The 27,320-nt window shown below is 39.6% G+C and overlaps 1 protein-coding gene across 1 annotated transcript in view; it reads left to right on the top strand.

Annotated features, from left to right (window-relative positions):
• LOC307110208 (cytoplasmic dynein 2 heavy chain 1-like) overlaps positions 1–22,971 on the top strand; it is a gene marked incomplete at its 5' end in the record, with an annotated part of 139,458 nt that extends 116,487 nt beyond the window's left edge. Inside the window, 4 exons of the mRNA XM_079789201.1 lie at positions 961–1,070; positions 2,005–2,086; positions 16,326–16,442; positions 22,561–22,971. Of these exons, the coding sequence (XP_079645327.1) occupies positions 961–1,070; positions 2,005–2,086; positions 16,326–16,442; positions 22,561–22,719 (468 nt within the window). The 3' untranslated portion in view covers positions 22,720–22,971. The remainder of the gene's footprint in view (positions 1–960; positions 1,071–2,004; positions 2,087–16,325; positions 16,443–22,560) is intronic.
• Between the last annotated feature and the right edge of the window lie 4,349 nt (positions 22,972–27,320).

The following is a 27,320-nucleotide window of genomic DNA, read 5'->3' as shown; positions in this document are numbered from 1 at the left end:
AATGAGAATTCTGCATGTTTTTACGGTATCATCTCTGGAACAACAGACTGATTCAGCAATCATCGGTAAGCTACCTATCTCTTAGGGCACATTAAGAGATGTTACAGAAAATATTACAGAAAAGCAAATCACATAATGCTGCCTGAGTTTATTACCTGGCTCCAGCACTTACTAACTATATGACCTTGGGCCTGACTTTAAGCTCACCATAGCTCTATTTCCTCATTGTGAAATGGTATATTAATACTAATTTTCAGGGTTGTAGCAAGCATAAAATTGGTTAGCACATGAAAAGCATATAATAAGTGTTGCACAAAATTCCCTGTTGTTTTTCTTATTTGTTCCAAATGGCAATTTTTATTATACTAATGAAACATACTTTATGTATATGTCTCCAAACAGAGTGTAATTTGATTTACAAAATGGCAGATAAGTAGAAAATACTACTTAAAAACACCATTTAACAAAAAACTACTTCTTCCTGGACATTACCCTCCACTTTAATACTTGATCTAGTTAAAGTGGTAAATTGACTGTCAAACCTAGATCTGGAATCCTAGCTCAGTTTGCATTGCCAGGACTTGGGGACCCTGGGGACTCGAGTTAGACCCAGTTGTGCACATTTGAGAGGTGAGTCATAGGACACCTGCCAACCGAACTGCGGCACTGTATCTTAGATTAATGTTCACTATTTGGCTTTATTGTGAGTAGATTTGTACCAAGAAAAGTTGTGTAAGGAAGCTTTTTTGTGATGAATGGATATTATGTTCGAACTTAACAGCTCATAATGTGCAGTGGAATTCTTTCTCTCCCTGTCCTCCCATCATTTCAGATCATTTGGAAACTGCATTAGTTTCAAAACGAAAATGGCTTCTGCATAATAATTTGTTAATAGATTTCTTTATCTTTCAAATTTACAAAGTTTTAAAATGTATGCCTATGTATTTTTTTCTTCTTTAGAGCTGGGTAGAGAGAGCTGAAAAACAGGCTCTTCTCTCTGATACACTTGACCTATCAGAACTCTTCCACCCAGACACATTTCTCAATGCTCTTCGCCAAGAAACTGCAAGGTAAGTAAAATGAAATAGTTGTTTGTTCACGAGGGTAATTATACTTTCCTTTATTCACTTTTGATCGCATTCCCTTGTGAAGAAATAAATTAATTGTTAAATCCAGATAGTTGTGTTATTTCCTAATACTTAACTTTAGTAATACAGTTTACCACTGGTTTAAAAGGCATTACTTTTAATTGTTTGTTTATTAGAATTGAAAAAGGTAAAATTTAACTTTAAAATTTTTGATCATTTATCTAGACCTTTTGTGTACAATATGGTAGGCAGAAGTCAAATGGAGCTAATTAAATTAAAATGAATCAAAATTAAATATTATTTTAAATGTAACTTCTCAGTCATATTACCCATATTTGAAGTGCTCAAATAGCCACATGTAGCTAGTGGCTACCATTTTGAACTGCTTGAAAATGATTTTATCTTTCCAGAAAATTCTGTTGGACAGTGCTAACTAGGCTTCTTGATAGGGAACAGTATTTGATGATTAAGATCAAGTAATTTTTTTAATAACAAATTTGGATTATCATCTCATATGTAGTCTATAATTTTTAACAAGATAGAATGAGGAGGAAAAAGAGACACTTCCAAAAATATATTGGATAAAATTTAGTTGTTGTTTAATGATTCAGGGGGATCTTAATTTATAATGCCTCAGGATCATTATAAACATTTCAATTCAGCTAATAACATTTATTCAACACCCATCATATGCCTGAATTTGAGGATGATGGTCAAAATGGAGGATATAAAATAAAATAATAAAGGCCCTATCCTCAAGGAATTTGTACAACCTGTTAACTTTAAGAACTTAGTGTGAAGTCTGACTTAAGATATTTTATTATTTGCACATTATAAATATTTTAATTTTAAATAAATATTCATATTCTACTTCCTGAATATTATTTCTTTCTGAATTGATGCTTTACTTTTATAGGGCAATGGGCTGTTCTGTGGATAGCCTTAAATTTGTAGCTTCATGGAAGGGTCGCCTGCAAGAGGCCAAGCTGCAGATTAAGGTATTAAACTAATTTTAAATGTTTTTCTAAGTCTAAAATGTATATTTTGGCCAGCTGTGATGAAAAGATTTTGTAACTCCAATCTCAAAGTCACCTGTCTTTATAGTGTAAGACCCACAGAGATAGTTTAGATTATATTACCTATGTGAAAAATCAGCGTAAGTTAAGATTTAGCATGAAACAACTTGTACTCTTTTCTAATGCAAAAATAAGAATCTTAGCCCTAACAGGTTTGGCTCAGTGGATAGAGCATAGGCCTTCGGACTAAAAGGTCCCAGGTTTGATTCCAGTCAAGGGCATGTACCTTGGTTGTGGGCACATCCCCAGTAGGGGATGTGCAGGAGGCAGCTGATCGATGTTTCTCTCTCATCGATGTTTCTAACTCTCTATCCCTCTCCCTTCCTCTCTGTAAAAAATCAATAAAATATATTTGAAAAAACAAAAATAAGAATCTTAGGGATACAATATATTTGAAAATAAAGCTTTTGGTAAAAAATGATACAAATCTTGAAGTTATGTTAGATTATCTTTTCTAAAATTCAATTAATATTTGCTATATAATAAAGAATATATAAATGTAATATATAAAAATAGACCAGGAGATCCAAGATGCAGTGGAGTAGGTGGAAGATACATTCACCTACTCCCAGGATCAAACTGGAATTACAACTAAAATGTAAAACAGTCCACCTGAATAACCAACTGAAGACTGCTGAACTTAAGTCTTATAACCAGATGTTGTGTGGGCACATCTTCCTTGCTCTGCTGCTCAGGGCTGGTGAGCCTGGTATGGGGTTGAGACCCCACACTCCTCGGAGGGGGTTGGGGGAGGGCTTTGCAGCTGAGATAGCCCTCTGTAATCTCAGCCACCACCCATGAGAGTGGGACCAACCTTTTCATGCCTCTGCCCTTCCTACCAGTCTCGATAAAGGAAATAAGCAGGTTACAAAATGGTATGATGACGTATGTTACCCTTTGCATACAGTTTGGAAATATGAAAAACAATACTATTTATTGTTTATGGTACATGTATATTAAAGAATCATGAAAAACTAAATTCAGGGTAATGACTGGGTCAGATGAGAGCTGAAGAGGAACAGGAAGGATAAGGTGTGTCTGAGGACTTCAGCTATATTCATTATGGTTTATTTGCTTGGGAATATGGAATAAACATGGCTGCATATTAAAGTCTAGTAAAAATGAGCAGTAGATATATAGTTAAAATATTTTTGTGGTTTTATGTGTGTTTGACATATTTTTTTTAATTTTTGAAAGGAAGGTTCTGGCAAATAAAGCCATATAATAACTTATCAAAATAAAACTGAGTTTATCATGAAATTCACTGTTAAATCCAAGTTAAATTCAACTTAAAATCAGAAGTATGCAGGAAATGCAACATCATATATGAAATAAGTTAATAGCTTAATTATGTTTTTAGTGAACAAAGTTACTACTATTACTGTTGCTAACCCCTTTAGAGGTGAGAAGAGTTGAATAAGACCTTATATGTATGAATAGCCCTTTCAAAGTAGATTAGGTTATGGTAATTAGTTATTTGGAATATACTTATGCAATTGTGGTTGACCTGATACCCACTATCCCTTTAAAATGTTTTGAAACTGTAAAGAAAACCAAACTTTATTTTAAGTCTTCAGGTTTTTCAATCAGAGGTTCATGTATGACTAACATTATTTGAGTACAGATTTTTTGTTTTGTTTAATGATTTTATTCAGTTTCTGTTTTGTTAAATTGAAAGCTAAGCAAAAAACAAATAATTAGAGGAAATTATATTATGACAAGAGAAGCACATTTAGATGCCTTTCACTTAATTATTTGCATTTGACCCAAATAGTACATTTGTGCAGATGTTTTAAAATTCTTGCGGCACACTGGTTGAAAATTGCTGATCTAACAATTTTGGAAAATATTTTGCAAATTGAATATTGTAGGCAAAAGTTCCTTTGACCAGAATTTTTCAGATAATATCCACTCAAACCTTTATTTTGCCTCACCTTAGTGGATACACTATATAAAATAATTATACATGTCTAGAAATTAGGAGATGGGTTAGATTAATGAACAATAATAGCTAATACTTTTGAGCATTTATTATATATCAGGCAATTTTAAATTTTCCAGGTATTTTAAATTCTTATTTCCCACTCGCATTGTTTTCTTCTGTGTGGAGAGATATTTACTAATGTGGATGCTCTTAGACTCCTCTACTTTCTCCTCCCCTTCGCCCTTTCTGGGAAGAAGTCACTTTATCTGATTATGAGTCTGAGCCGGGAACCCAGGGCTGAATACCACACCTTCCTTATGCTTTTCTTTGGGTGTTCCCATTCTGCTCTGTTCCTTCAGGGTCGTTTCTGCACTTAGTCCAGCTGGCTCCTTAGCTTCGTCCTGTTGCAGCTAGAAGTTAAGCTGGCCAGATTCTTGAGTTTGGTATTAGAAAGTCCATTTGCCTGGAGACTTGTTATATCCACTAAAGTATTTTTTTCAGCATTAAAAGTAGTATCTGGGGTTTATCTCTTTTATTTCTTCTCTTAATACAGAATTCCAGTTTCAACAAGGATATAGTTTGTTGATACCACTCCAACTCCTGATATATTACCATTTTAGTATATGTTTTCATTGTCTTTTCAGCAATAAGAATGTCTTTAAATCTGAAAATTACTTAAATTTTCAAATGGGTTAGTGATAGAGGATATAGAGAGAAAAGAGCAGATTTGGAAAATGTTTGTTAGATGTGGCAGGAAGGGGTAGTTGGTGGCATGTGTGAAGTTTAGGAGAAGGAGCCAAGAATGTTTCCCAGGTGACTGATTAAGCAAATGCATGGACAGTGGTGCCAATTATTGAAATAGTCTCCAGAAAATATTCCTCACCCTCCCACCTCCTGGTTTGAAAAGGAGTTTCTATCTTAGTATATGCATAGGACATAGTCAAGTTGTGGCACTACCAATAGGGACTACTTTTATGAATTGCTTTTCTGAACTAATTGAGCTTAAAACTTAATAAAATTTCTAGAAGAGGCCTTAGAACTATCTTACCTGGGGAGTTTCTTGCACTGAAATTACTAGGCACTCACTAAATTTACATTTTTTCAAGAGCAAAATGACTTCATTTTATTGATTTTTTTTTTACAGAGTGGAAGGGAGCAGGATAGAGAGTTAGAAACATTGATGAGAGAGAAACATCGATCAGTTGCCTCCTGCACACCCCCTACTAAGGATGTGCCCGCAACCAAGGTACATGCCCTTGACCGGAATCGAACCTGGGACCCTTCAGTCCACAGGCTGATGCTGTATCCACTGAGCCAAACCGGTTAGGGTGACTTGAGCATCTCTTGAAGTGGCCTGTATAGTAGCATCATATCAATGGTATAGTAGGAAGAATATTGAATTTAAGGATTAACCAATTATATTCATATCCCAGCTCTTTCACTAAGGAACAACTGCTTATCTTTTCCATGGCACAGCAACCCAACTGTAAAATTTGCTATTCAAAACTGTCAAGGCAGACTCTCCTAGTACCTCCTTGTTCCTAAACCATTCCCAAACTGTAATATAGTGGAAATTTATTTTAACTCTACTAACTTTAAATGTTAACTGTGACTCTAAATTTTACGATACTTTCATTTAGTATGTTAAAACTTAGGTACTATGTAATATTTGTGAGTTGGTTTATATTTCCTATCAAGTTTATGAGAATATAGATGTGTTTCTGAATAAAAAATACTGACTTTACATTTGTTGCTTTTAGATAAACTCAGGGTAGATTAATACGGCAGAAACTGAAAGAATGAACACAAAAAAATATGAAACGGAATCACCAAAATTATTATATTTTTGTTATCATAACTTATTAAATTTATATTAAGATTAATTTGAAGAAAGAGATTAACTTTTTCTCCTTTTTAATTCTTTTAGCTCTGCATGACATATCAAGAATTATTTGCATCAAATTGTCTGAATTTTTTTCTGTTCTTTATAAAATTATATCAAAATTCCAATCAGGGGACACATGTTCTTGTTCTGTAATTATGCTTTTCTTTTCCCTCCTGGAGAAAGAATAAATTTTTTGGCTTTTATCATTATACTAGAAGCCTGGTGCATGAAATTCGTGCACGGCGGGGGGTTGTCCCTCAGCCCAGCCTATACCCTCTCCAATCTGGGACTCCTGGAGGGATGTCCGACTGCCCGTTTAGGCCCGATCCTGGTGGGATCGGGCCTAAACGGGCAGTCGGACATCCTTCTCACAATCCAGGACTGCTGGCTCCCAACTGCTTGCCTACCTGCCTGTAACTGCCTGGTCACCCCTAACTGCCCTCTCCTGCAGGGTTGATCACCTCCAACTGCCCTCCCTTGCAAGCCTGGTCCCTCTCAACTGCCCTCCCTTGCAGGCCGGGTGCCTCCCAACTGCCCTCTCCTGCTGGCCATCTTGTGGTGGCCATCTTGTGTCCACATGGGGGCAGGATCTTTGATCACATGGGGGCAGCTATATTGTGTGTTGCAGTGATGATCAATCTGCATATTACTCTTTTATTAGATAGGATAGAGGCCTGGTGCATGGGTGGGGGCCAGCTGGTTTGCCCTGAAGGGTATCCCAGATCAGGGTGGGGTTCCCTTGGGGCGTGGGGCGGCCTGAGCGAGGGGCCTGTGGTGGTTTGCAGGCCAGCCACGCCCCCTGGCAACGCAAGCGGAGGCCCTGGTATCTGGAATTTATTTTCCTTCTACAATTGAAACTTTGTAGCCTGGAGCGGAGCCAAGCCTGGGGCTCCCTCCGTGGATACAGCCATTTCTGTGGCAGTTAATTCACCTTCTACAATTGAAACTTTGTTGCCTTAAGCGGGTGGGCCCTGCCAGGGTGTGCGGAAAGCTTTGCTTCCCCTGTTGCCGGTGGCAACCCTGGCCTGCTCTCTCAAGCTCTATTCTGCTGCCATTTGTTTGAATTTGTTTACCTTCTATAATCGAAACTTTGTAGCTTGAGTGGAGGCTTAGGCCTGCAACGGCTATGGAAAGCTGGGCTTGCTCTTTTACTTGGGAAACCTTGCTCTCTGTGGCTGTAGCCATCTTGGATGGGGTTAATTTGCATACTTGCCCTGATTGGCTGGTGGGCGTGGCTTGGCTGGTGGGTGTGGCTTATGTAGCGGAGTGATGGTTAATTTGCATATCACCATTTTATTAGAGAGGATTTCTGCATTTATATAACTGATGGAACTTGTATTTTTTCCTAAAACTTTTACCAAAACTGAGAATTCAGTCCAAAGTAAGTTCACAGTAAGCACTGGTCCAGGTCTCCACCTTCTTTATTCTCACATAAAATACTACAATATTTGTTATTATATTATTTGGAATGTATAGTTACAATGTAAAGTGTTCCCTTTCTTTAAGATATAATTCATTAACTCCTGACATTTCAGACTTTTTTTTTGGTCAGATTGGCAAACTATTTTTTGTATGTGCCTCAAAATTTTATTTTATTTATTTTTATGTTTTTATTATTTCTTTTTCTTTTTACTTTACTTGGTATTCTTTTAAAAAATATATATTTTATTGATTTTTTTACAGAGAGGAAGGGAGAGGGAGAGAGAGTTAGAAACATTGATGAGAGAGAAACATCAATCAGCTGCCTCCTTCACACCCCCTACTGGGGATGTGCCCGCAACCAAGGTACATGCTCTTGACCAGAATCGAACCTGGGACCCTTGAGTCCGCAGGCCAATGCTCTATCCACTGAGCCAAACCAGTTAGGGCACTGGTATTCTTTTTTTAAGTTCTTTATTGTTATTAAAAATATTACATATGTCTCCTTTTTCCCCCCATTGACATTTCCTAGACCGCCACCACCTCCCTGCACAGGCCTTCACCTGCCCTATTGTCTGTGTCCATTGGATATGTTTATATGCATGCATACAAAGCACTTGGTTGATCTCTTACCCTCCCTTCCCACACTCTCCTTTCCCTCAGGTTTGATGGTCTGTCCGATGCTTCTATGTCTCTGGATCTGTTTTTGTTCATCATTTTATGTTGTTCATTATATTCCACATATGAGTAAGATCATGTGATACTTATCTTTCTCTGACTGGCTTATTTCACTTAGCATAATGCTCTCCAGGTCCATCCATGCTGTTGCAAATGATAAAAGAGTTCTTTCTTTTTTTGCAGCATAGTATTCCATTGTGTAGATGTACCACTTTTTAATCCACTCATCTGCTGATGGGCACTTAGGGTGTTTCCAAATCTTAGCTATTGTAATTGTACTGTTATGAACATAGGGGTGCATACATTCTTTGTGATTGGTATTTCTGATTTCTTGGGATATATTCCAAGGAGTGGGATTACTGGGTCAAATGGGAGTTTCATTTTTAATTTTTTGAGGAAACTCCATAATATTTTCTACAGTGGCTGCACCAGTCTGCATTCCCACCAGCATAAGGATTCCCTTTCCTCCACATCCTTGCAAGCACTTATCCTTTTTTGATGATAGCCATTCTGATTGGTATGAAGTGGCACCTCATTGTCTCTCGGATGATTAGTGACCTTGAGCATTTTTTCATATGCCTCATGGCCTTCTGTATGTCCACATTAGAAAAGGGTCTATTTAGGTCCTTTGCCCATTTTTTTATTGGATTGTTTTTCTTCCTTTTGTTAAGTTGTATTAGTTTCCGATAAATATTGGAGATTAGGCCCTTATTGGAGATAACATTGGCAAATATGTTCGCCCATGCAGTGGGTTCTCTTGTTGTTTTTTTGATGGTTTCTTTCGCTGTGCAAAAGCTTTTTATTTTGAAGTACTTCCATTTGTTTATTTTCTCCTTAGTTTCCACTGTCCTGGGAGATATAGTCATAAAAATACTGCTACGAGAGATGTCATATTTTGCTGTCTATGGATACTTCTAAGATTTTTATGGTTTGCCATCTTATGTTTGAGTCTTTTATCAGTTTTGAGTTAATTTTTTGTGTATGTTGTAAGTTGGTGGTCTAGTTTCATTTTTTTTTGCATGTATCTGTCCAATTTTCCCAGCACCATTTATTGAAGAGACTGTCTTGACTCCATTGTATGCTCTTGCCTCCTTTGTCAAATATTAATTGAGCATAATGGCTTGGGTCAATTTCTGGGTTCTCTGTTCTGTTCCATTGGTCTATATGTCTGTTCTTGTGCCAGTACCAGGCAGCTTTGAGAAGAGTGGCTTTGTAATATAGCTTGATATCTGGTATTGTGATCCCTCCAACTTCGTTCTTTCTCAGGATTGCTGCAGTTATTACAGGTCTTTTTTAATTCCATATAAATTTTGGAGAGTTTGGTCTAGGTCTTTGAAATATGCCATTGGGATTTTAATGGGGAGTGCATTGAATCTATAGATTGCTTTGGGTAGTATGGACATTTTCATGATGTTGATTCTACCAATTCATGAACACTTTTTTATATCTTCCTCTATCTCTTTTTTCAATGTCCTGTAGTTTGGGGAGTACAGGTCTTTTACCTCCTTAGTTAAGTTTATTCCTAGGTATCTTAATTTTTTGTTGTAATGGTAAATGGGATTGGTTTTTTGTTTGTTTTTTTAGTTTCTCTTTCTGTGAGTTCATTATGGGTGTATAAAAATGCCATAGATTTCTGGGTGTTCATTTTGTATCCTGCTACGTTGCTGAGTTCATTTATTAAATCTAGTAGTTTTTTTATGTAGACTTTAGGGTTTTCTATGTACAAAATCATGTCATTTGCAAATAATGACAATTATACTTCTTCTTTTTCAATTTGGATGCCTTCTATATCTCCTTCTTGTCTGATTGCTATGGCTAACTCTTCCAATACTGTAGCAAACAGGAGTGGTGAAAGTAGGCATCCCTATCTTGTTGCTGTTCTTAGGAGAAATGGTTTTAGTTTTTGCCCATTGAATATGATGTTTGCTGTAGGTTTGTCATATAAGGCTTTTATTATGTTGCGGTATGATCCCTCTATTCCCACTTTGCTGAGCGTTTTTATCCACAAAAGGTATTGGATTGTATCAAATGCTTTTTCTGCATCAATTGATATGATCATGTGGTTTTGTCTTTCAGTTTGTTTATGTGATGTATTATGTTTATTGATTTGAGGATATTGTACTAGCCTTGCATCTCCAGAATAAATCACACTTAATCATGGTGTATGATCTTTTTAATATATTACTGGATGCTATATGCTATTTTTGTTGTTGTTGTTGTTGTTGTTAATCCCCACCCGAGGATATTTTTCCATTGATTTTTATGGAGAGTAGAAGAGAGAGGGAAAGACAGAGAGAAACATTGATGTGAGAGAAACACATAGATTGGTTGCCTATGACCAGGGCCAGGGCCCAAGGAGCCTGCAACCAAGGTATATGCCCTTGACCAGAATTGAACCCAGGACCCTTTGGTTCATAGGCCAATGCTCTATCCACTGAGCCAAACTGGCTAAGGCTGATTTGCTTATATTTGAAGATTTTAGCATCTATGTTCATCAGGGATATTGGACTCTAATTCTCTTTCTTTGTAGCATCTTTATCTACTTTTGGAATTAGGATAATGCTGCCCTCATAAAAAGAGCTTGGAAGTGTTCCTTCTTTCTGAATTTTTTTGAATAGTTTGAGGATAGGTGTTAGTTGTTCTTTGAATGTTTGGTAAAACTCCCCTGTGAAGCTGTGCAGACCAAGGCTCTAGTTTGCTGGACATTTTTTGATTACTGCTTCTAGTTCATTGGTAGTTATCAGCCTATTCAGGTTTTCTTATTCTTCCTGATTGATTTTTGGAAGATTGTATTTTTCTAGGAATATCTCCATTTAGTCTAGGATGTCCAGTTTGTTGGAATAGAGTTGTTCGTAGGAATTTTTACAATCCTTTTTATTTTTGTGGGGTAGGTTTTTATTTCACCTCTTTCATTTCTGATTTTGTTTATTTGGTTCCCTTTCCCTTTGTTTCTTGGTGAACCTGGCTACAGGTTCATCAATCTTGTTTATCCTTTCAAAGACTCAGCTCTTGGTTCTATTGATCTTTTGTATTGCTTTTGTTTTTGTTTTTGTTTTTGGTCTCTGTATCATTTTTTCCTCTCTGATCTTTATTATTTCCTTCCTTCTACTTACTCTGGGCTTTTCTTGTTGCTCTCTTTCTAATTCTTTAAGTTGTAGGGTTAGATAACTTATTACTAGTTTTTCTTATTTTTTGATGCAAACCTGTAGTGCTATGAAGTTCCCTCTCAAGACTGTTTTCACTGTGTCCCATAGATTTTGGATTGTTATGTTTTCTTTGTCATTTGTTTCTAGGATTTTTTAAAATTTCTTCTTTGATCTAATTGGTAACCCGTTCATTGTTTAACAGCATGTTATTTAGCCTCCATGTGTTTAATTATTTTTATTATAGTTGATTTCTTATTTTATGCCATTGTGATCTGAGAAGATACTTGATATGATTTCAATCTTCTTAAATTTGTAGAGACTTAGCCTGTGTCCTAATATGTGGTCTATCTTTGAAAATGTGCATTTGAGAAGAATGTATATTCCGTTGCTTTGGGGTGGAATGTTCTGAAGATGTCAATTAGTTCCATCTAATCTAGTGAGTTGTTTAGGATTGCTATCTCTTTGCTGATTTTTTATCTAGAAGATTTATCCAGTGATGTTAATGGGGTATTAAAGTTCCTACTCTAATTGTATTGCTGTCGGTCTCTCCCTTGATATCTTCCAGAAGTATTTTTTTTTTAATGTATTTGGGTGCTCCTGTATTGGGTGCATATATGTTTACCAAAGTTATATCCTCTTGTTGAATCAATTCATTTAGTATTATGAAGTGGCTCTCCTTACCTCTTCTTATGGCCTTCACTTTGAGGTCTATTTTGTCAGATATAAGTATTGCTGCCCCAGCTTTGTTTTCATTTCCACTTGCCTGAAAGATATTTTTCCACCCCTTCACTTTTAGTCTGTGTGAGTCCTTTGTTCTGAGGTGTGTCTCTGGTAGACAGCAGATATATAGGACATATTTTCTTATCCTTTCAGTCAACCTGGTGTCTTTTGATTGGAGCATTTAATCCATTTACCTATCAATAACCATTTAAGGTTTTTGTTGATAGATACTTGTATGTTGCCATTTTTATTCTTTATGCCTCTGTTCCTTCTTCCCTAACTATTTCTTATTTTTACAGCAGTCCCTTTACATGTCTTGCATTGCTGGCTTAGTGGTAATAAACTCTCTTAGACTTTTTTTTTTTTTTTGTATGCAAAGCTCCTGATTTCACCTTCAATTTTGAACGATAGCCTGCTGGATAGTGTATTCTTGGATTCAGTCCCTTGCTTTGCATCATGTTGTATACGTCATTCCATTCCCTTCTGGCCTGATGTGTTTCTGTTGAGAAATCACTTTATATTCTAATGGGAGATATCTTGTAGGTAACTTTCTGTCTCTCTCTGGCAGCCTTTAAATTTCTGACTTTGTCTTTGATGTTTGCCAATTTAATTATGATGTGTCTTTTTTGGTTCATCTTGTTTGGGACTCTCTGTGCTTTTTGGTCTTGTGTGACTTTTTTCTTCCCTAAGTCAGGAAAGTTTTCTGTCATTATTTCTTCAAACAGGTTTTCTATTTCTTGTTCAGCTTTCTCTTCTTCTGGCACCCCTATTATGAAGATGTTGTTTCTTTTCATGTTGTCCAAGAGCTCCCTTAGACTCTCCTGCTTTTGATTTTTTCCCCAGTTGCTCTCTGCTTGGGTGTTTTTACTACCTTGTCTTCTAACTCAATGATTCAGTCCTCATTTTCTTCTAGTCTACTCTTGAAACCTTCCATTGTGTTCTTTATTACACCTGTGCCATTCTTCATTTCCTCTTTATTCTTACACGTTTGTGAATTTCTCCTCCAGACATTTGAGTATCCTTATTACCATTACTCTGAATTCTTTCTCTAACAGATTGCTTGCCTCCATTTCATTTAGATTCTTTTCTGGTGATTCCTCCTTTTCTTTCATTTAGGGGTTGATTCTTTGTCTCTCCAATTTTTTTTTTTCTGTTCCCTTGTAACTGTTTCTATATATTAGATCGAACTGTGCCACCCAGATTTTTTGAATTGGTCTTATATAGTAGTACCCAATGGTGCAGTCTCTCGGGTCTCCTGGGATGGGCCCCCTACTTGAGATATTTGGGTTCTCCTGATATATTTGGGTCTTAAATGTTACTGTCCCATTCATGGATGGAGTCTCCTCTCAGGTTGCCTGATTCATGCCAACCGTTGTGGAGGTACTGACTGAACAGCACAAAATACAACACGACAAGGCACAACACAGAAGGAACAGAACATGAACATACTCATGGCACCTATAACCCCACTAAAAGTGACCACCAGAGAAAAGAGAATTTAGGCAAGAGAAAAGAGAATAAGAATGATAGTGAGAACAGAAAAAAAAAAGAAGAGGAGAAGGAAAGAAAGATTATGAGGAGAGAACAGAAAAAAAAAAAAAGAAGAAGAGGAGAAGGAAAGAAAGATTATGAGGAGAAATCACAAAAAAATTAATTAATTTAAAAAATAATTAAGAAATAAAAATTAAAAAATTGATGTGTCATTTGCTTCAGCTGAGTTTTAATGCCCCCTGAGAACTGGTTTAGGACCCTAGTCGTCTTTTTTGTCTGCCAATTCTGGGCTTTCTGTTAAAACAAACAAATAAACTAAAAGCACAGACACAAAAAAGTCACCCAGAAAAAAAAGGTGGGAGAGTAGAATTTGTAGAAGCAGAGCTTAGATAGATAAAATAAGGTTAAGGAATTGGATGAATAGGGGAAGGACCACAGTTTAGAATAGAGGAGGGAAAAATAAATGAGAAGACAAAAATAAAAATAAATAAATAAATAAATATTCTTTTGAAAAGGAGAATAGAGAAGAGAGCAGATAGGCCTAAATTTAGGAACTGAAACAAATTTTAAAAAAATAGTAGAGGAAAAGAACAAGAGAAGAGAGAAAACAAAGAAAAGATTGTGTAGTGAAGAAAAAGAAAAGAGAAGGGGAAATGCAATAGGAGCAGGGAAGATATATATGAATAAACCAACAGAGACTAGAATAATAACATATCAAAAAAGATAAAATCCATTTTTTAAAAGGGGATAAAAGATAGGAAAGAGAAAAACTAAAACAGGGAAAGGAGAAGAAAAATGGGTGGAAAAAAGAGAAGTGAGGAAGAAAAAGTTGTAAAAAAAGGTAAAAAATAAAATAAGATAAAAATTAATTAATTTAAAAAATAATTAAGAAATAAAAATTAAAAAATTGATGTGTCATTTGCTTCAGCCAAGTTTTAATGCCCCTTGAGAAGTGGTTTAGGACCCTACTCATCTGTTCTGTCTGCTGATTCTGGGCTTCCTGTTAGGTACTTAGGTGCTAACCATTGTCAGGCACTATCTTTGGGGTTTTAGCATCCTGCTTGATGTTGCAAGCAATTCACATGCCCTCTGCTTATGTCAGTCTCCTCTGCAGACCTTGGCTGCAAGCAGGTGGGTCCAGTCTGCCCTCTTTGCCTGTCTGCCAGCTCTCAGTCTTAATCACTCAGGTATCTGTTTCTGACAGGGTTTTAGGTGTGGTTGGTTGCTGTGCTCTTTCACTTTCAGGTAATAAGGTGGCTGTTTTTTTTTTTCCTGACCCAAAGCTACTCCTCTGTGAGTGACCCAAAATATTACTTTGGCCTTGGCTAGTCAGAGATCCTTGTATGGAGACCAATGGGTTTGGCTTGCAACCTGGAATTTTTATCAGTCTGGTTCCCAGAATAGCTGGGTTGATCGTCCCCTCTTCCAATCCAGTCAATGGCTCTTTGGTGCCATTCAGAGTCTTTGTTTCCTTTGTAAAGCTCAAACTGCAGGCTGTATTATCTGCCTTGAGGCTACTGGGGCGGGGGGTGGTGTTAGCTCTTCTGGAGAGAAATGGTTGCTTAGGTTTGGAAGCTTAAGAATGTCCAGATGCAGCCGGGCTGGCGTGGCTCTGTGGATGATCATTGACCTATGTACCAGGAGGTCACAGTTCAATTCCCAGTCAGGGAACATGCCTGGGTTGCAGGCTCAGTCTCCAGTAGGGGGCATGCAGGAGGCAGACAATCAATGATTCTCTCTCATCATTGATGTTTCTCTCCTCCCTTCCTCTCTGAAATATATATATATATATATCTCCTATCTAATAAAGAGGGAATATGCTAATTGACCATCATACCTTCACAAAGATGGTGGCACCCACAGCCACAAGATGGTGGCGCCTAGTCCCCTCAGCCACGCTGGGGCAGCAGGCGTGTAGCATGGCCGGGCCCATCCCCAGGCAAGTCTGGCCGCTCCGTGCACCTGCCTCCAAAGTACCCCAGTCCCCTCAGCCCTCCAGCCACCCAAGGGCCGGCCCAAGGCACAGGCAAGCCTTGGATGGCAGCTGCCCAGCTGCCCATGGCCGCCCAAGGCTCAGGTAACCAGGGCTGGCCAAGGCTTGTGCTGCCAGCAGTGGCAGCAGCAGAGGTGTGAGGGGGGCTTCACCTTCCCCTGATTGCCGGGTTGCCTCCCGCCCCTGAGGGCTCCCAGACTGTGAGAGGGGGCAGGCTGGGCTGAGGGATCCCCCTCCAGTGCATGAATTTTCATGCACCGAGCCTCTAGTATGTGTGTGTGTGTGTGTGTGTGTAATGTCCCGATGCAGGATCTTGGCCACATCTTCCTGACCTGCTTCCCTCCCCAGTCTCTCCTCAGGCACCTCAAGTCTGTGCCTTTCTGTGCCCAAGCCTTGAGCGAGTGTTTGCAATTGAAAATTCCTATTTTGGGTTTAGAGATTAAAAGCAAAGACAAAACAAAACCAAAACAACAACAAAACTGCAGGTTTCTCTCCCCCCAGCACCATGCTCCTCCCGGCCTTTCAAGCTCAGCCTTTCATGGCTGTGGTCTGGATTCCTTGGCTTCCAGCAGCCCTGTGGCCTTTCCTTTTCACAGTTCAGTGTTACACCTGTTGCTAAGGGACAGAGCTTTGGTGCAAAGCAGCTTCCTCCTCAACCTCTTGGACTGCTGGCTGGCTGTCCCTCTCAAGTCCACATCTCTGTGCCCACCATTCTCCAGGCATCCTCTACCTTTCCTTGTTGTAAATTATCTCCTCATCTGTGTCTAATTCGTTAATTCCAGGAGGATGTTCTTGATTTACTTGTCTTTTCAGTCTGGCCACAGGACGAGGTACACAACATGTCTGCCTGTTCAGCCACCATTTTTTTACTCCAGACTTTAATGTTTTCTATGTTTCCATGGCAGGTTAGTGGCTTGTGCCTAGAAGGATGCAGTTTTGATGGGAATCGACTTTCTGAAAACCAGCATGATTCTCCTAGTGTGTCATCAGTTCTCCCTTGTTTTATGGGCTGGATTCCACAGGTAATATATTTTTTAGTAGGTACAAGTTTTAAGTTAATTCATTCTTGGATTTTTTTTTCTATTTTCACTAAGATAATATAACCTATACTCTCACTTACTTATTTATATATTCATTTGTTCATGATGTAGATTCTAAAGTTGTTCTAATTTCAGCTCAATGCCAGTGGTTAAATTAATATAGGTCTAAATTAAGGTTTCCCTAGGGGATTTTGTCCATAAAGAACATTGACTTTCTCCAAAGCATTTCCCCAAAATTATTCTAGATAACATTATTTCATAATGGTTCTTTGTGAAAAATTGTTTACTAAACAAATTTAATAACTAGAGTATTTCCTGCCCTTGGAAATTCATGATGTATTTGAGAATATGAAATACTCTGAAGAGTGCCAAAGATTACCTAGCACACTTTTTCTTGCACCTACATCCCACCCTTCATCTGGATCTCCTGGTCCACATAATACAGTTAGGGAAACACTGCTTGATCTTATAGAACAGTCTGGGATGATGCCCTGGTTTGACATTCCACAGGATGTCAGTTTGCCTGTGTTCGATCTTTCCAGTAAAGAATGCTATTAGGGTTCATCAGCCCCACAGTAACATTGGAGTCCTCAGCCAGCCTGAACCCTATTGGACCAAACAGACACAATATTGGATCCAACAGATACAAAATTGACAGTTCAACTTCAGAAAAAAATTCATTTACAGGGAAAATACTACCATAAATTGATTCCATAAGCCACTCATATAAACAACCTATACAGTACTTTTATTTATTTTAAATATATTTTTATTGATTTCAGAGAGTAAGGGAGAGGGAGAGAAAGAGAGAAATATCAATGATGAGAGAGAATCATAGATCGGGTGCCTCCTGCATGCCCCACACTGGGGATCGAGCCCTCTACCTGGCATGTGCCCTGACTGGGAATCGAACTGTGACCTCCTGATTTATAGGTCAACACTCAACCATTGAGTCATGCCAGCCAAGCTATATACATTACTTTTATACACACACACACACACACACACACACACACACACACACATATAGTATTATCAGCATGTATATTAGAAGATATATGCTGAACACTGCCTTGTGAGCACTCTGATTTAAAAATAATAAATATTTAATTACTATCTTTCCTACATGATAGTATTTTTTTCTTTAAGGCCTTATGAAGACAATGTTGTTAGAATTGTGTTACTGAAAAATATGAGGGAAGTATTTCTCTACCAAAATACATTTTAAAGAATAATGTAATAAAGAAATTGTTATGACATTCTTGACAGATTAAATTCTCAAAATATTCATAGTTGGAAAATTGAGTTTAAATTGGTAAAATAGTTAACATAATTAAACTAGGTAATTTTGTTTTCTTTTTGGGGGATTGTTTTGTTTTGTTTTGTTATTTTCTTTGGTTTGTTGGCTAAATAATACCTAATATCACGACTTGCCTTTGTCAGTGCATTGTCTTCTTTCACATAGTAGCCCGTTGTCTGGTATTTGTAGTGTGTGTGCACTTTTAACTTATTTTCCCATGGGCATGAGTATGAAATTTCAGATTTTAGCCTCATTGTTTACTGAGCCAACTGGACCACTTTCTGTTTTAACAAAGTAGGATATATGAACACATTAGCCATTTAAGATTAGTCATAATATATAGATTTTAATTGTTAAATTTTATTTACATCAAACTAACTTGTTTACATGTTATATAAGATGAATTATTTGAATTCTTCCTAGTATATCTCCTATTTAGCATTAATTGAGCATTTAATGTATTTGTTAATAGTTATTAGTAAAGTTTTAGTTTCATCCAAATATTTCAGCCCAGCAGGGCCTTATGTTTTGTCTGTAATATCTTTAATAAACATATTAAAGAAGGATCTGTTCACAAGAATGTAATTTAGTTAAACAACATTCATGAAACTTCCAGCAGCACAGGTATTGTGCTAACAGTGAGAATGCCCATGTACTAGCTCCACTCCTGTGATAATTTATTTATTGATAACCTAAGAGCAAGCCTGTTTAACTTTTTTTTTTTACAGAAGATTATAACATTTAATAGATTTTGAGAAGTGCTAAGCAAATTTTAAGAAATAACTGCAGTGTTTTACTTTTAAATACTGTAGGTTTTGATATAAATATTTTTACCTTCACTTTAAACAAATAGAAACACCTACAACCCAAAGCAGGTTTAAAAAGATTTGGAAATATATACTGAACCAGTAAATTGATAGTGAATATACAAAGAAACAACTTTGCATTACTGTTAAGTTCCTAATTTAAAGGTAAAGTGGCTTGGCATTAAAATGAAGAGAGATAGAAAAAATCTCCTGAATAGAAAGGAATAGCATTGTAAAACATTTCAATATGATGTTTCTGTTTTCGCTTTTGACCATAGAAGCTATAGGAAGCAAAGCAAATATCAGGTGGTAGAAAAAGATAATTTAAGACCTTTCCTCGGCTTATAAATAGTCATTCATAGATTCAGATAATTTCAGTCCAACAAATATGTAATGTTTGTCTTCTATTTGATAAAGAATTTAAAAGCAGCACTTCAAAAGAAACCCTGCACTAGGATTTAACTTTAGGAATTGCTAAGGAGTTATAAAAATTACAGAAAATTCGGAATCCTAAAGCTTTGCCATTTAAGCAGAATTGGAGAAGAGGGAAGAGATTAGGCAGTAACTAATAATGGTTGAAAATTCTCTTTACTTCATATCCTACATTTTTTTTCTGAGGCCCAACCAGAATTCTCTCTAGTAATCCTTGTTAGATTAACATATCCCAGAGTAGTATTTTGTTTTCTTAGATAATTATTTTTCCAAAAATTATCTACACTAATAAAAGAGAAACATGCAAATTAACCATCACTCCACTACGCCTAGCCACGCCCACCAGCCAATCAGGAGTGAGTATGCAAATTAACCCAACCAAGATGGCGGCTGGCCACAGAGCTGGAGCAAGCAGGAGGCTTGGGTTGCCCCCGGCGATGGAGGAAGCCAAGCTTCCCGCCCGCCCTGGCCAGCCCTGGCCTCCGCTCAAGACTACAAAATTTCAATTATGGAAGATAAATAAATCCCAAAAAAGATGGCAGTGGCCACGGAGCTGGAGCAAGCAGGAGGCTTGGGTTGCCCCTGGCAATGGAGGAAGCCAAGCTTCCTGGCCGGCCCTGGCCTCCGCTCAAGGCTACAAAGTTTCAATTATAGAAGATAAATAAATCCTAGATACTTGCTTCCAGCTGGCCCTGGCCTCCACTCAAGGAGGCGCTGGAAAAAAAAAAAAAAAGGAGGGGTTGGGACCTTGGGTCGCCGGGGGGTGATCAGGCCAGGATGGGGCAGCAGGGGCTATTGGGGGTAAGCAGACCAGCAGGTGGGCCAGTTGGGGGTGAGCAGGCCATCAGTGGGGGTCAGTTGGAGGTGATCAGGACAGTTGGGGGGCAGTTTGGAGTGAGCAGGCCAGCAGGGGGGCAGTTGGGGGTGAGCAGGCAAGTGGGGAGGGAAGGTGGGGGTGAGCAGACCATCAGTGGGGGCAGTTGGGGACGAGCAGGCCAGCAGGGGGGCAGTTGGGGGTGAGCAGGCCGGCAGGCAGAGTGGTTAGGGGCAATCAGGCAGGCATGCAGGCAGGTGAGCAGCTGGAGCCAGCAGTCCCAGATTGTGAGAGGGATGTCCGACTGCCAGTTTAGGCCCAATCCCTGTAAACTGGCAGTAGGACATCCTTCGAGGGGGTCCCAGATTGGAGAGGGTGCAGGCTGGGCTGAGGAACACCCCCCCTCCAGCACAAATTTCGTGGACTGGGCCTCTAGTATACTATATATTTCATGTATACATTGTTTCCTAGGCTAAATTTTAAGCTTCAAAGAAGATTATTATTTTTTCTATCTGAATATACATGAAATGCTTAGTCTGTATAATTCTAGACACAGCATTTGCACATAAAATACTGTTAAATGAATGCATGAATAACTGACAGAATCTTTAATACAAACCAAGAAAAATTAGAAAGATTCGGGGCAGATGGTGTTTTTATCTATTTGGGCAATGATTCTTCATAAAGAATGAATTTTGTTATACGCAAATCAGGTTAAGATTTAGGAATGCTAGGAATGAATGAGTTTTCAAAAGAACTTAAGTAATTTTATATATCAAGAACCAGAAACGTCAGACAGTATTTGAGAGAGAGAGAGAAAGGGAGAGGGAGAGAGGATTGGAAAAGGTAATAGAAATTCCATACAGTGCCCACTTAGACATAAAAATTATTTTTTCTTGATGGAAATATTTAAAATAATTTATTTTCATTTCTCTTTACTCCAGTGCTATCTGTGACGTGTAGTAGATTCTAAAATGCTGGGATTTTTTCCCTAGTTGATTTGAGAATTATTAGGGAATAAGGAAAAGGCATGTATATGCAGTCCAAAGAATTAGAGATATGTGGATAAATAATACTTTATATGTGAGCTGTTACATACATTATCAATTCTTTCAGCGTTCCCTTAGATGGATGAATGTTGTAATCTCTCTTTCATCACAGGGAAAGTGATGCTTAGACAGTAGCCTACTTAGGTCAGGAGCTCCTAGACAAGTACTCTAGAGCCTAAAAATGAGTTATTTCCATAAATGCTATTGTCTCCTATTCTGAAAAGCAACAGAATAACAGAGTATTTAGGTGCTAATATTCATATGCCAAAACTTTTTTTAACTGCACTATCTATGGCAACTTTGCTGCTTCCTAATTAGGTTGCCATGGTGAATTCTCTGTGGCTTTCTGATTTGTCACTTTTAAAATTTTTAAATGAGGCTAACTTTGAAGTTTCACTCCAACTCTAAGAAAAGTAATATTCCATTAGGTAAATACAATTATATAAGTTCAGTAAAAACATTAATCCTAGATTAAAATTAGACACACTATTATGAACTTGTGATTTTTTAAAATTCATATTTCTAATCTCCAGTCACTGAAAAATCCTAGAAGAATGATAGACCATTTCTAGCATCCAGATTATGATCTCTAATACTATTTCTTATTAAAAGAACCAAAGATCTTCAAAGTATGAACATTTGGGTTCTGGGACAGGAAATATAAAAGACAAGCTTATATCATATTGACATACTGGAAAGCAAGGAAGCTATTAAAGATGACAGGGACATATAAAAAACCCAGGAGACAACTTAAGAGTTCCCACTGCACAAAGATTGACAATTTAAACATCAATAAGATAATCACTGCATTGAAGTGCATCAGTAGCTGCATTAAATCTACTAGTTCACAATGATGTTTTAAAAAAGGATGGGGGAGGGAATCAGATACCACCCTTAGAATATACTATGGAATGAATACATTGTTTTAAAAACAAATAAATAAAAGGAAATTAGATAGCATTTATCCAGACTTTATGAATTGTCCCTTGGTAATAAAAAAAAAAAATCGGTAAGTAAAAGTTCCTATCTATAGAAGGAATAATAGAGTGAAATTATCATTTTATAATCTTGAATGTAATAATGATCACCATGGCTCCTAATATCTAAAAAGGGAAATAACCAGAGATATGCTTCTTGATGGATGTATACAGTACCATCTATTCAGTGTTTTGCCAAAAACTGAATCTGAATCTGAGCTTATGCTCAGATCCAGTTTACAAGAGTACAGGGAATAGGTGAACATGATACCATGGGAATGTAGACAATAAAAGTCAGAATGTGTGAAATATTTGGTATAGTTTCTTCAGCAAATTGCAAGGAAGGAAAAACCTATAAATTCAGAAGTCATATCAACAAAATGCTAGTATGGGCTTTATTTGAATTATGGCTTTAATAAAAATATTTTAAATTTATGGGATAATAGATATATGATAATTGATATTTTCAAATATTATAATAGTATTGTGATATTTTTATTTTATTTCTAGACATATGTATATATTTATAGATAAAATTTTCTGTGTTGCAGATGGATGATGGGGGTTTATTAGAGTAATCTTTATTTTAAAACACTTCCTAATAAAATTTTAAATAAAACTTACTTGGGAGGATTTTGTGTTTGTCTCTTTGGTTATCTAATGATCATCTTCCAAACAGTATGTTGCTATATTTTAAAATAAAATTAATTTTTTTTAAACAGGGTGTATACGGCCCATATTCCCCTGATGATTGCATATCTTTGCCTGTTTACACAAGTGCTGAAAGGGATCGTGTGGTAACCAACGTGGATATTCCATGTGGAGGCAACCAAGACCAGTGGATTCAGTGTGGAGCAGCTCTATTTCTAAAAAATCAATAAAATCTAATGGCGATAAAAGCTGTCTTAGCAAAAAGAAACATTTATTATTTAAAATTTAAATAAAATACATGGTGAATCTATTGTTAGTTCAAAATATGCGTGTATAGTTACCCTATGTTTTTTATCTCATTGGGTTTTTATTTTTATGGATAATAACAGCACAGTAATTTGATGTTTTAGGTAAGATGTTTAAAGTAGTATATATAAGGAATCAGTAATCAATTATGTCTATTACATTTGCATCATAATCCTATCTAATAAAAGACTAATATGCAAATTGACCATACATTGGCTACACCCACAAGCCACGCCCACCAGCCAATCAGGAGCGAGTATGCAAATCAATCCAACCAAGATGGCTGCAGCCACAGAGAGAGCAGGAACTTGGGTTTCCTTGGCAATGGAGGAAGCCAAGCTTTCTGCCTGCCCTGGCCTGCCTTGGCCTCCGCTTAAGGCTGCAAATTTTCAATTAAAGAGGATAAATAAATCCCAACAAAAAATGGTGGCAGCCATGGAGCAAGCAGGAGGCTTGGCTCCACTCAAGGCTACAAAGTTTCAATTGTACAAGATAGATAAATCCCAGATACCAGGGCCTCCGCTTGGGTCGCCGGGGGTCATGGCTGGCCTGCAAACCACCACAGGCCCCTCGCCCAGGCCACCCCACTCCCCAAGGGAACCCCCACCCTGATTCTGGACACCCTTTAGGGCAAACCAGCCGGCCCCCACCTGTGCACCAGGCCTCTATCCTATCTAATCCTCCTATCTAATAAATGAATAATATGCAAATTGACCATCATTCCAACACACAAGATGGCTGCCCCCATGTGGTCAAAAATGACTGACCCCATGTGGACACAAGATGGCCAGCAGGGGAGGGCAGTTGGGAGGGACCATGCCTGCAAGGGAGGGCAGTTGGGGGCGATCAAGCCTGCAGGGGAGGGCACTTAGGGGTGACCAGGCCTGCAGGGGAGGGCAGTTAGGGGTGACCAGGCCTGCAAAGGGAGGGCAGTTAGGGGCAAACAGGCTGGCAGGGGAGCAGTTAGGCATCAATCAGGCTGGCAGGGGAGTGGTTAGGGGATGATCAGGCTGGCAGGCAGAAGTGGTTAGGGGCAATCAGGAAGGCAGGCAGGTGAGCAGTTGGGAGCCAGCAGTCCTGGATTGTGAGAGGGATGTCCGACTACACGGGCAGTCGGACATCCCTCGAGGGGTCCCAAATTGAAGAGGGTGCAGGCTGGGGTGAGGGACATACCCCCTCATGCATGAATTTCGTGCACCCGGCCTCTAGTTATTTTATAAAATACTAGAGGCCCAGTGTGCGAAAATTTGTGCACCTGGGGGGGCGGTTCCTTCAGCCCGACCTGCCCCCTCTCATAGTCTGGGAGCTCTCATGGGATGTCCTACTGATGGCTTAGGCCTGCTCCACGTGGGGAGCAGGCCTAAGCTGCAGTCTGGCCTCCCTCTGCGGGAGGCAACCAGCTGATCAGGTATACAGATACTTTCTGGAGGCAGCACGAACTCCCTTATTTCTTTCCTCTGTGGTTGTAGAATAGGGGACTAAAAGGTAGAGACAGAACTGTGGCCAGGCCTAGGGCTTTTGTAGGCAGTGGAAAGAGGGAGAGGGCTGGGGAAAGTCTTCAATTGTCCTCCCTTCCTCCGGGCCCCTCCCTCCATTTTTTCCTTGTGGTGGACGCTCGCTTGGGCCTTGGACTGACAGGAGCCCAGCAACGGTGGGGTTCAGCCCCCTCACTTCTCAGCTGAATGTACAGCCGCCTCACATTCCAAGCAGGGCTGTTTTCACGTGGCTAAAGTGCTGGGAATTCATGGCTCCCGGCCTCTCCCCTCTTGGTTTCCTCCTTGGTTCTGTTGCAAACTTCACAGAGACACCGAAGCAGCTCTGTCCTGGTAGTTCTGCACCAGCCCCTGCCCAGGCCCCACTGGGCACTCTTCCTTGAGGTCTCCGGGTCCACAGCTGCGCTCAGGGAGGTCGCCCAGAGCCCATACCCCCAGGCAGGTGAGGCAGAGGGGCTAGCTTGGAGAGCTGGAGGAAGATGGCAGAGTAAGAGTTGTTATGAACCAGCGCCTGCTCAGCCAGACTTCCTAAGCTCCATGCTGGGCCCAGGCTGGGCCCCTTCCCTGCGCCAGGAGGATCCCAGCTGAGGTCCCCTCCCTGAACCCAGCACCCTCCTCCCTGTTCCACCATTGGAGGTGGAGCAGCTCGCCTGCGATGCTCTGGACCCTGCCAGCCTGGCAGGTGGTGGCATAGGTGGTGTGGCCTCGTGTGCCGGTGGCTGCAAGCTTCTTCCCCCTCCCTGAAGCTTGGGGCAGGATCGCAGCAGTTCATGACTACCCCCGGATCCTGTGCATGGAGACACTGCTCACCACTGAGCCACCGTCTGGCCCGGGACCTGTGGGGGCTCGGGTGGCCTTGGGCTCCCGCTGGTCCCACTGAAGCCAGACTCGGCTTGGCTAGCCACTACCACCCCCTGAGGGATGCGTGTGCCCCACGGGCCTCGTTGCCCTTGCAAATCACTGCGGCCTGGCCATCACATCCCAGGAAGTGGCCATCCTGATTGCCATGGCTCACTCCCTGGTGCAGTCGAACCTGCCTGGCATGCATGTAGGCAGGAGCCAGGCTGCTGAGGGGAGGGAGGAGGGATGCGCGGGCCAGGGAGGAAGTGGGGAACTTAGAGGTATAAACACGTTCCCCTTCACACACCGTGCTGGCCCCTTGCGCTGCATTCCTGGACCCCCTGGCGCCCCTGCTCGGCGCTGCGCTCTCGGGCCTGGGGTGGGAGTGAGGGACCTAGGACTGTGGCCTGGAGGCGGCCCTCGCTGACTTGGAGTCACAGTGGTCGGTTAGGGAGGGATGCGGGGTGCCATGAGGCAGCCTCATACAAGTCCCTGACGCTGCAAGTCCCCGCCTCTCTCTCTCTCTGAGAGGTCAGCAGTTCAGCCCACTCGGCATGCTGTGCGCACAGCCTGGCGTCAAGTCGAGCCTTCAGTCGTTATGGATGTTACGGACCCTGGGTTTTTATATATTAGGATAATCTTACACTCTTCTTTATTTAAAGTGTTAAAAGTCCATTTTGTTTTCACAAGACAAACCACAGTTTAATCAGATAGCTGACCTTCGTAGAATTTTGTTCAAAACTAATAGGTTGTATGTGACCAATATATAATAACAATAATTACGGCTTAGATAGCACTGACTACATCATGCTAGGCACTGCTCCAAATGGTTGGTTGACAGGTAGGTAGGTAAATAAATAAATAGAGAGGTTGGTAGGTAGATAGGCACATAGATACACACCTAGATGCACAGATACCACATTCATTATTAATGTTCATTTTACTAATGAGAAAAATGAAACACTGGTTAAGTGACTGGCTCAGCTGATAAACTGGTCAAGTGTCACAGGAAAAACTCACCCTTCCAGCCCTCCCGCCCTGGAGGAAAGAACAGACCAGCACAGCTGAGTTCTCTGACACGTCTGTTTGGAACCGAGCATGCTCACAGGAATGAACAGGGATATTTCAGCACCACATGTTCATCAATTCTTCATCCTGCAAATATTTGCTACAGCAGAGTTTCTGACAAGAAGTTAACATGAATTAACAGTGCCTGTCAAATACTTGTTACATTACATATTTGCACTGAAAAATCACCTCTGTAAAATTTAGGAAGGGACTATGGGGGGGGGGGGATGCTTTGAATTGTGAACTTAGCTCTCAGAACTATCAACCTGAGCTTTCTTTACTTCAGCACCAAGTGCCCTCTTCATGTGCAGTCATGTTCTAAGGCCTCAAGTGTTTTCTGTCTTCTTCACAATAACAAGGAAATAACATTAAGGCTGGGCTGTGAGAAAAGTGTCACTTAATTCATTTGAAATTGTGGCAACACACACTTCATAGGTTTTCCTTAAATCCCTATCCTGGTAAGAAGGGCTATAAACATTTTTAAAATAAATCTAATTGGAGAATGCTACAATTTAGAGTTTCATTCACAGATCAGAATTTCCTGTCTCTGAGTTTGTATTTGGGATAAGATGTATTACAAAAGAAAATCGGTCTCTCTTTTTAAAGTCTGAGGGTCAAATTTTTCCTAATTATTCAAGAGTTGATTCCTGTGTTTTCTATTTGAAAGAGAATAGAGGCGATTACAGGAGAGAATGGTGCCATAGTTAAGAGAGGAGCTGCTCTCAGGCCAGACCTTTGGGTCATTTGATTTATACTGTGGCCAAGCTGTATTGCAATAGGAAATTAAACACTTGGGTTTGAGGATGGTAAGTCCTAAAACCTTCAGGTTCTTCAGGAGACAACCCAATGGGGAGTTGGGGTTGTGCCCATGATTAAAACTAAGAAAAAGAGAGAGGAAGGACTTCTTAGGGCCAATAACGTGCTCCAAAGGAAAAATGAGGTTCCTAGTGGGGTACCCCTCTGTCCAAGATCTGTTAGAGATCTGATTTGGATGCCAGCGTCCTAAAATCCAAGTTCAGACTGAGATCCGACTCAGGTGCGAGAACCTTCAAACCCAAGACTGGACCAAAGTGGGAGATGGCTGAAAGTGTCCTTCCAGCTGAACCCCGAAGTGACAGACCTGG

The sequence above is a fragment of the Cnephaeus nilssonii genome, assembly GCF_951640355.1.
Source record: "Cnephaeus nilssonii genome assembly, chromosome: 13".
NCBI lineage: Eukaryota > Metazoa > Chordata > Mammalia > Chiroptera > Vespertilionidae > Cnephaeus > Cnephaeus nilssonii.
Note: the sequence above shows the minus strand (reverse complement) of the source record. Positions and strands in the feature narration are given on the sequence as shown.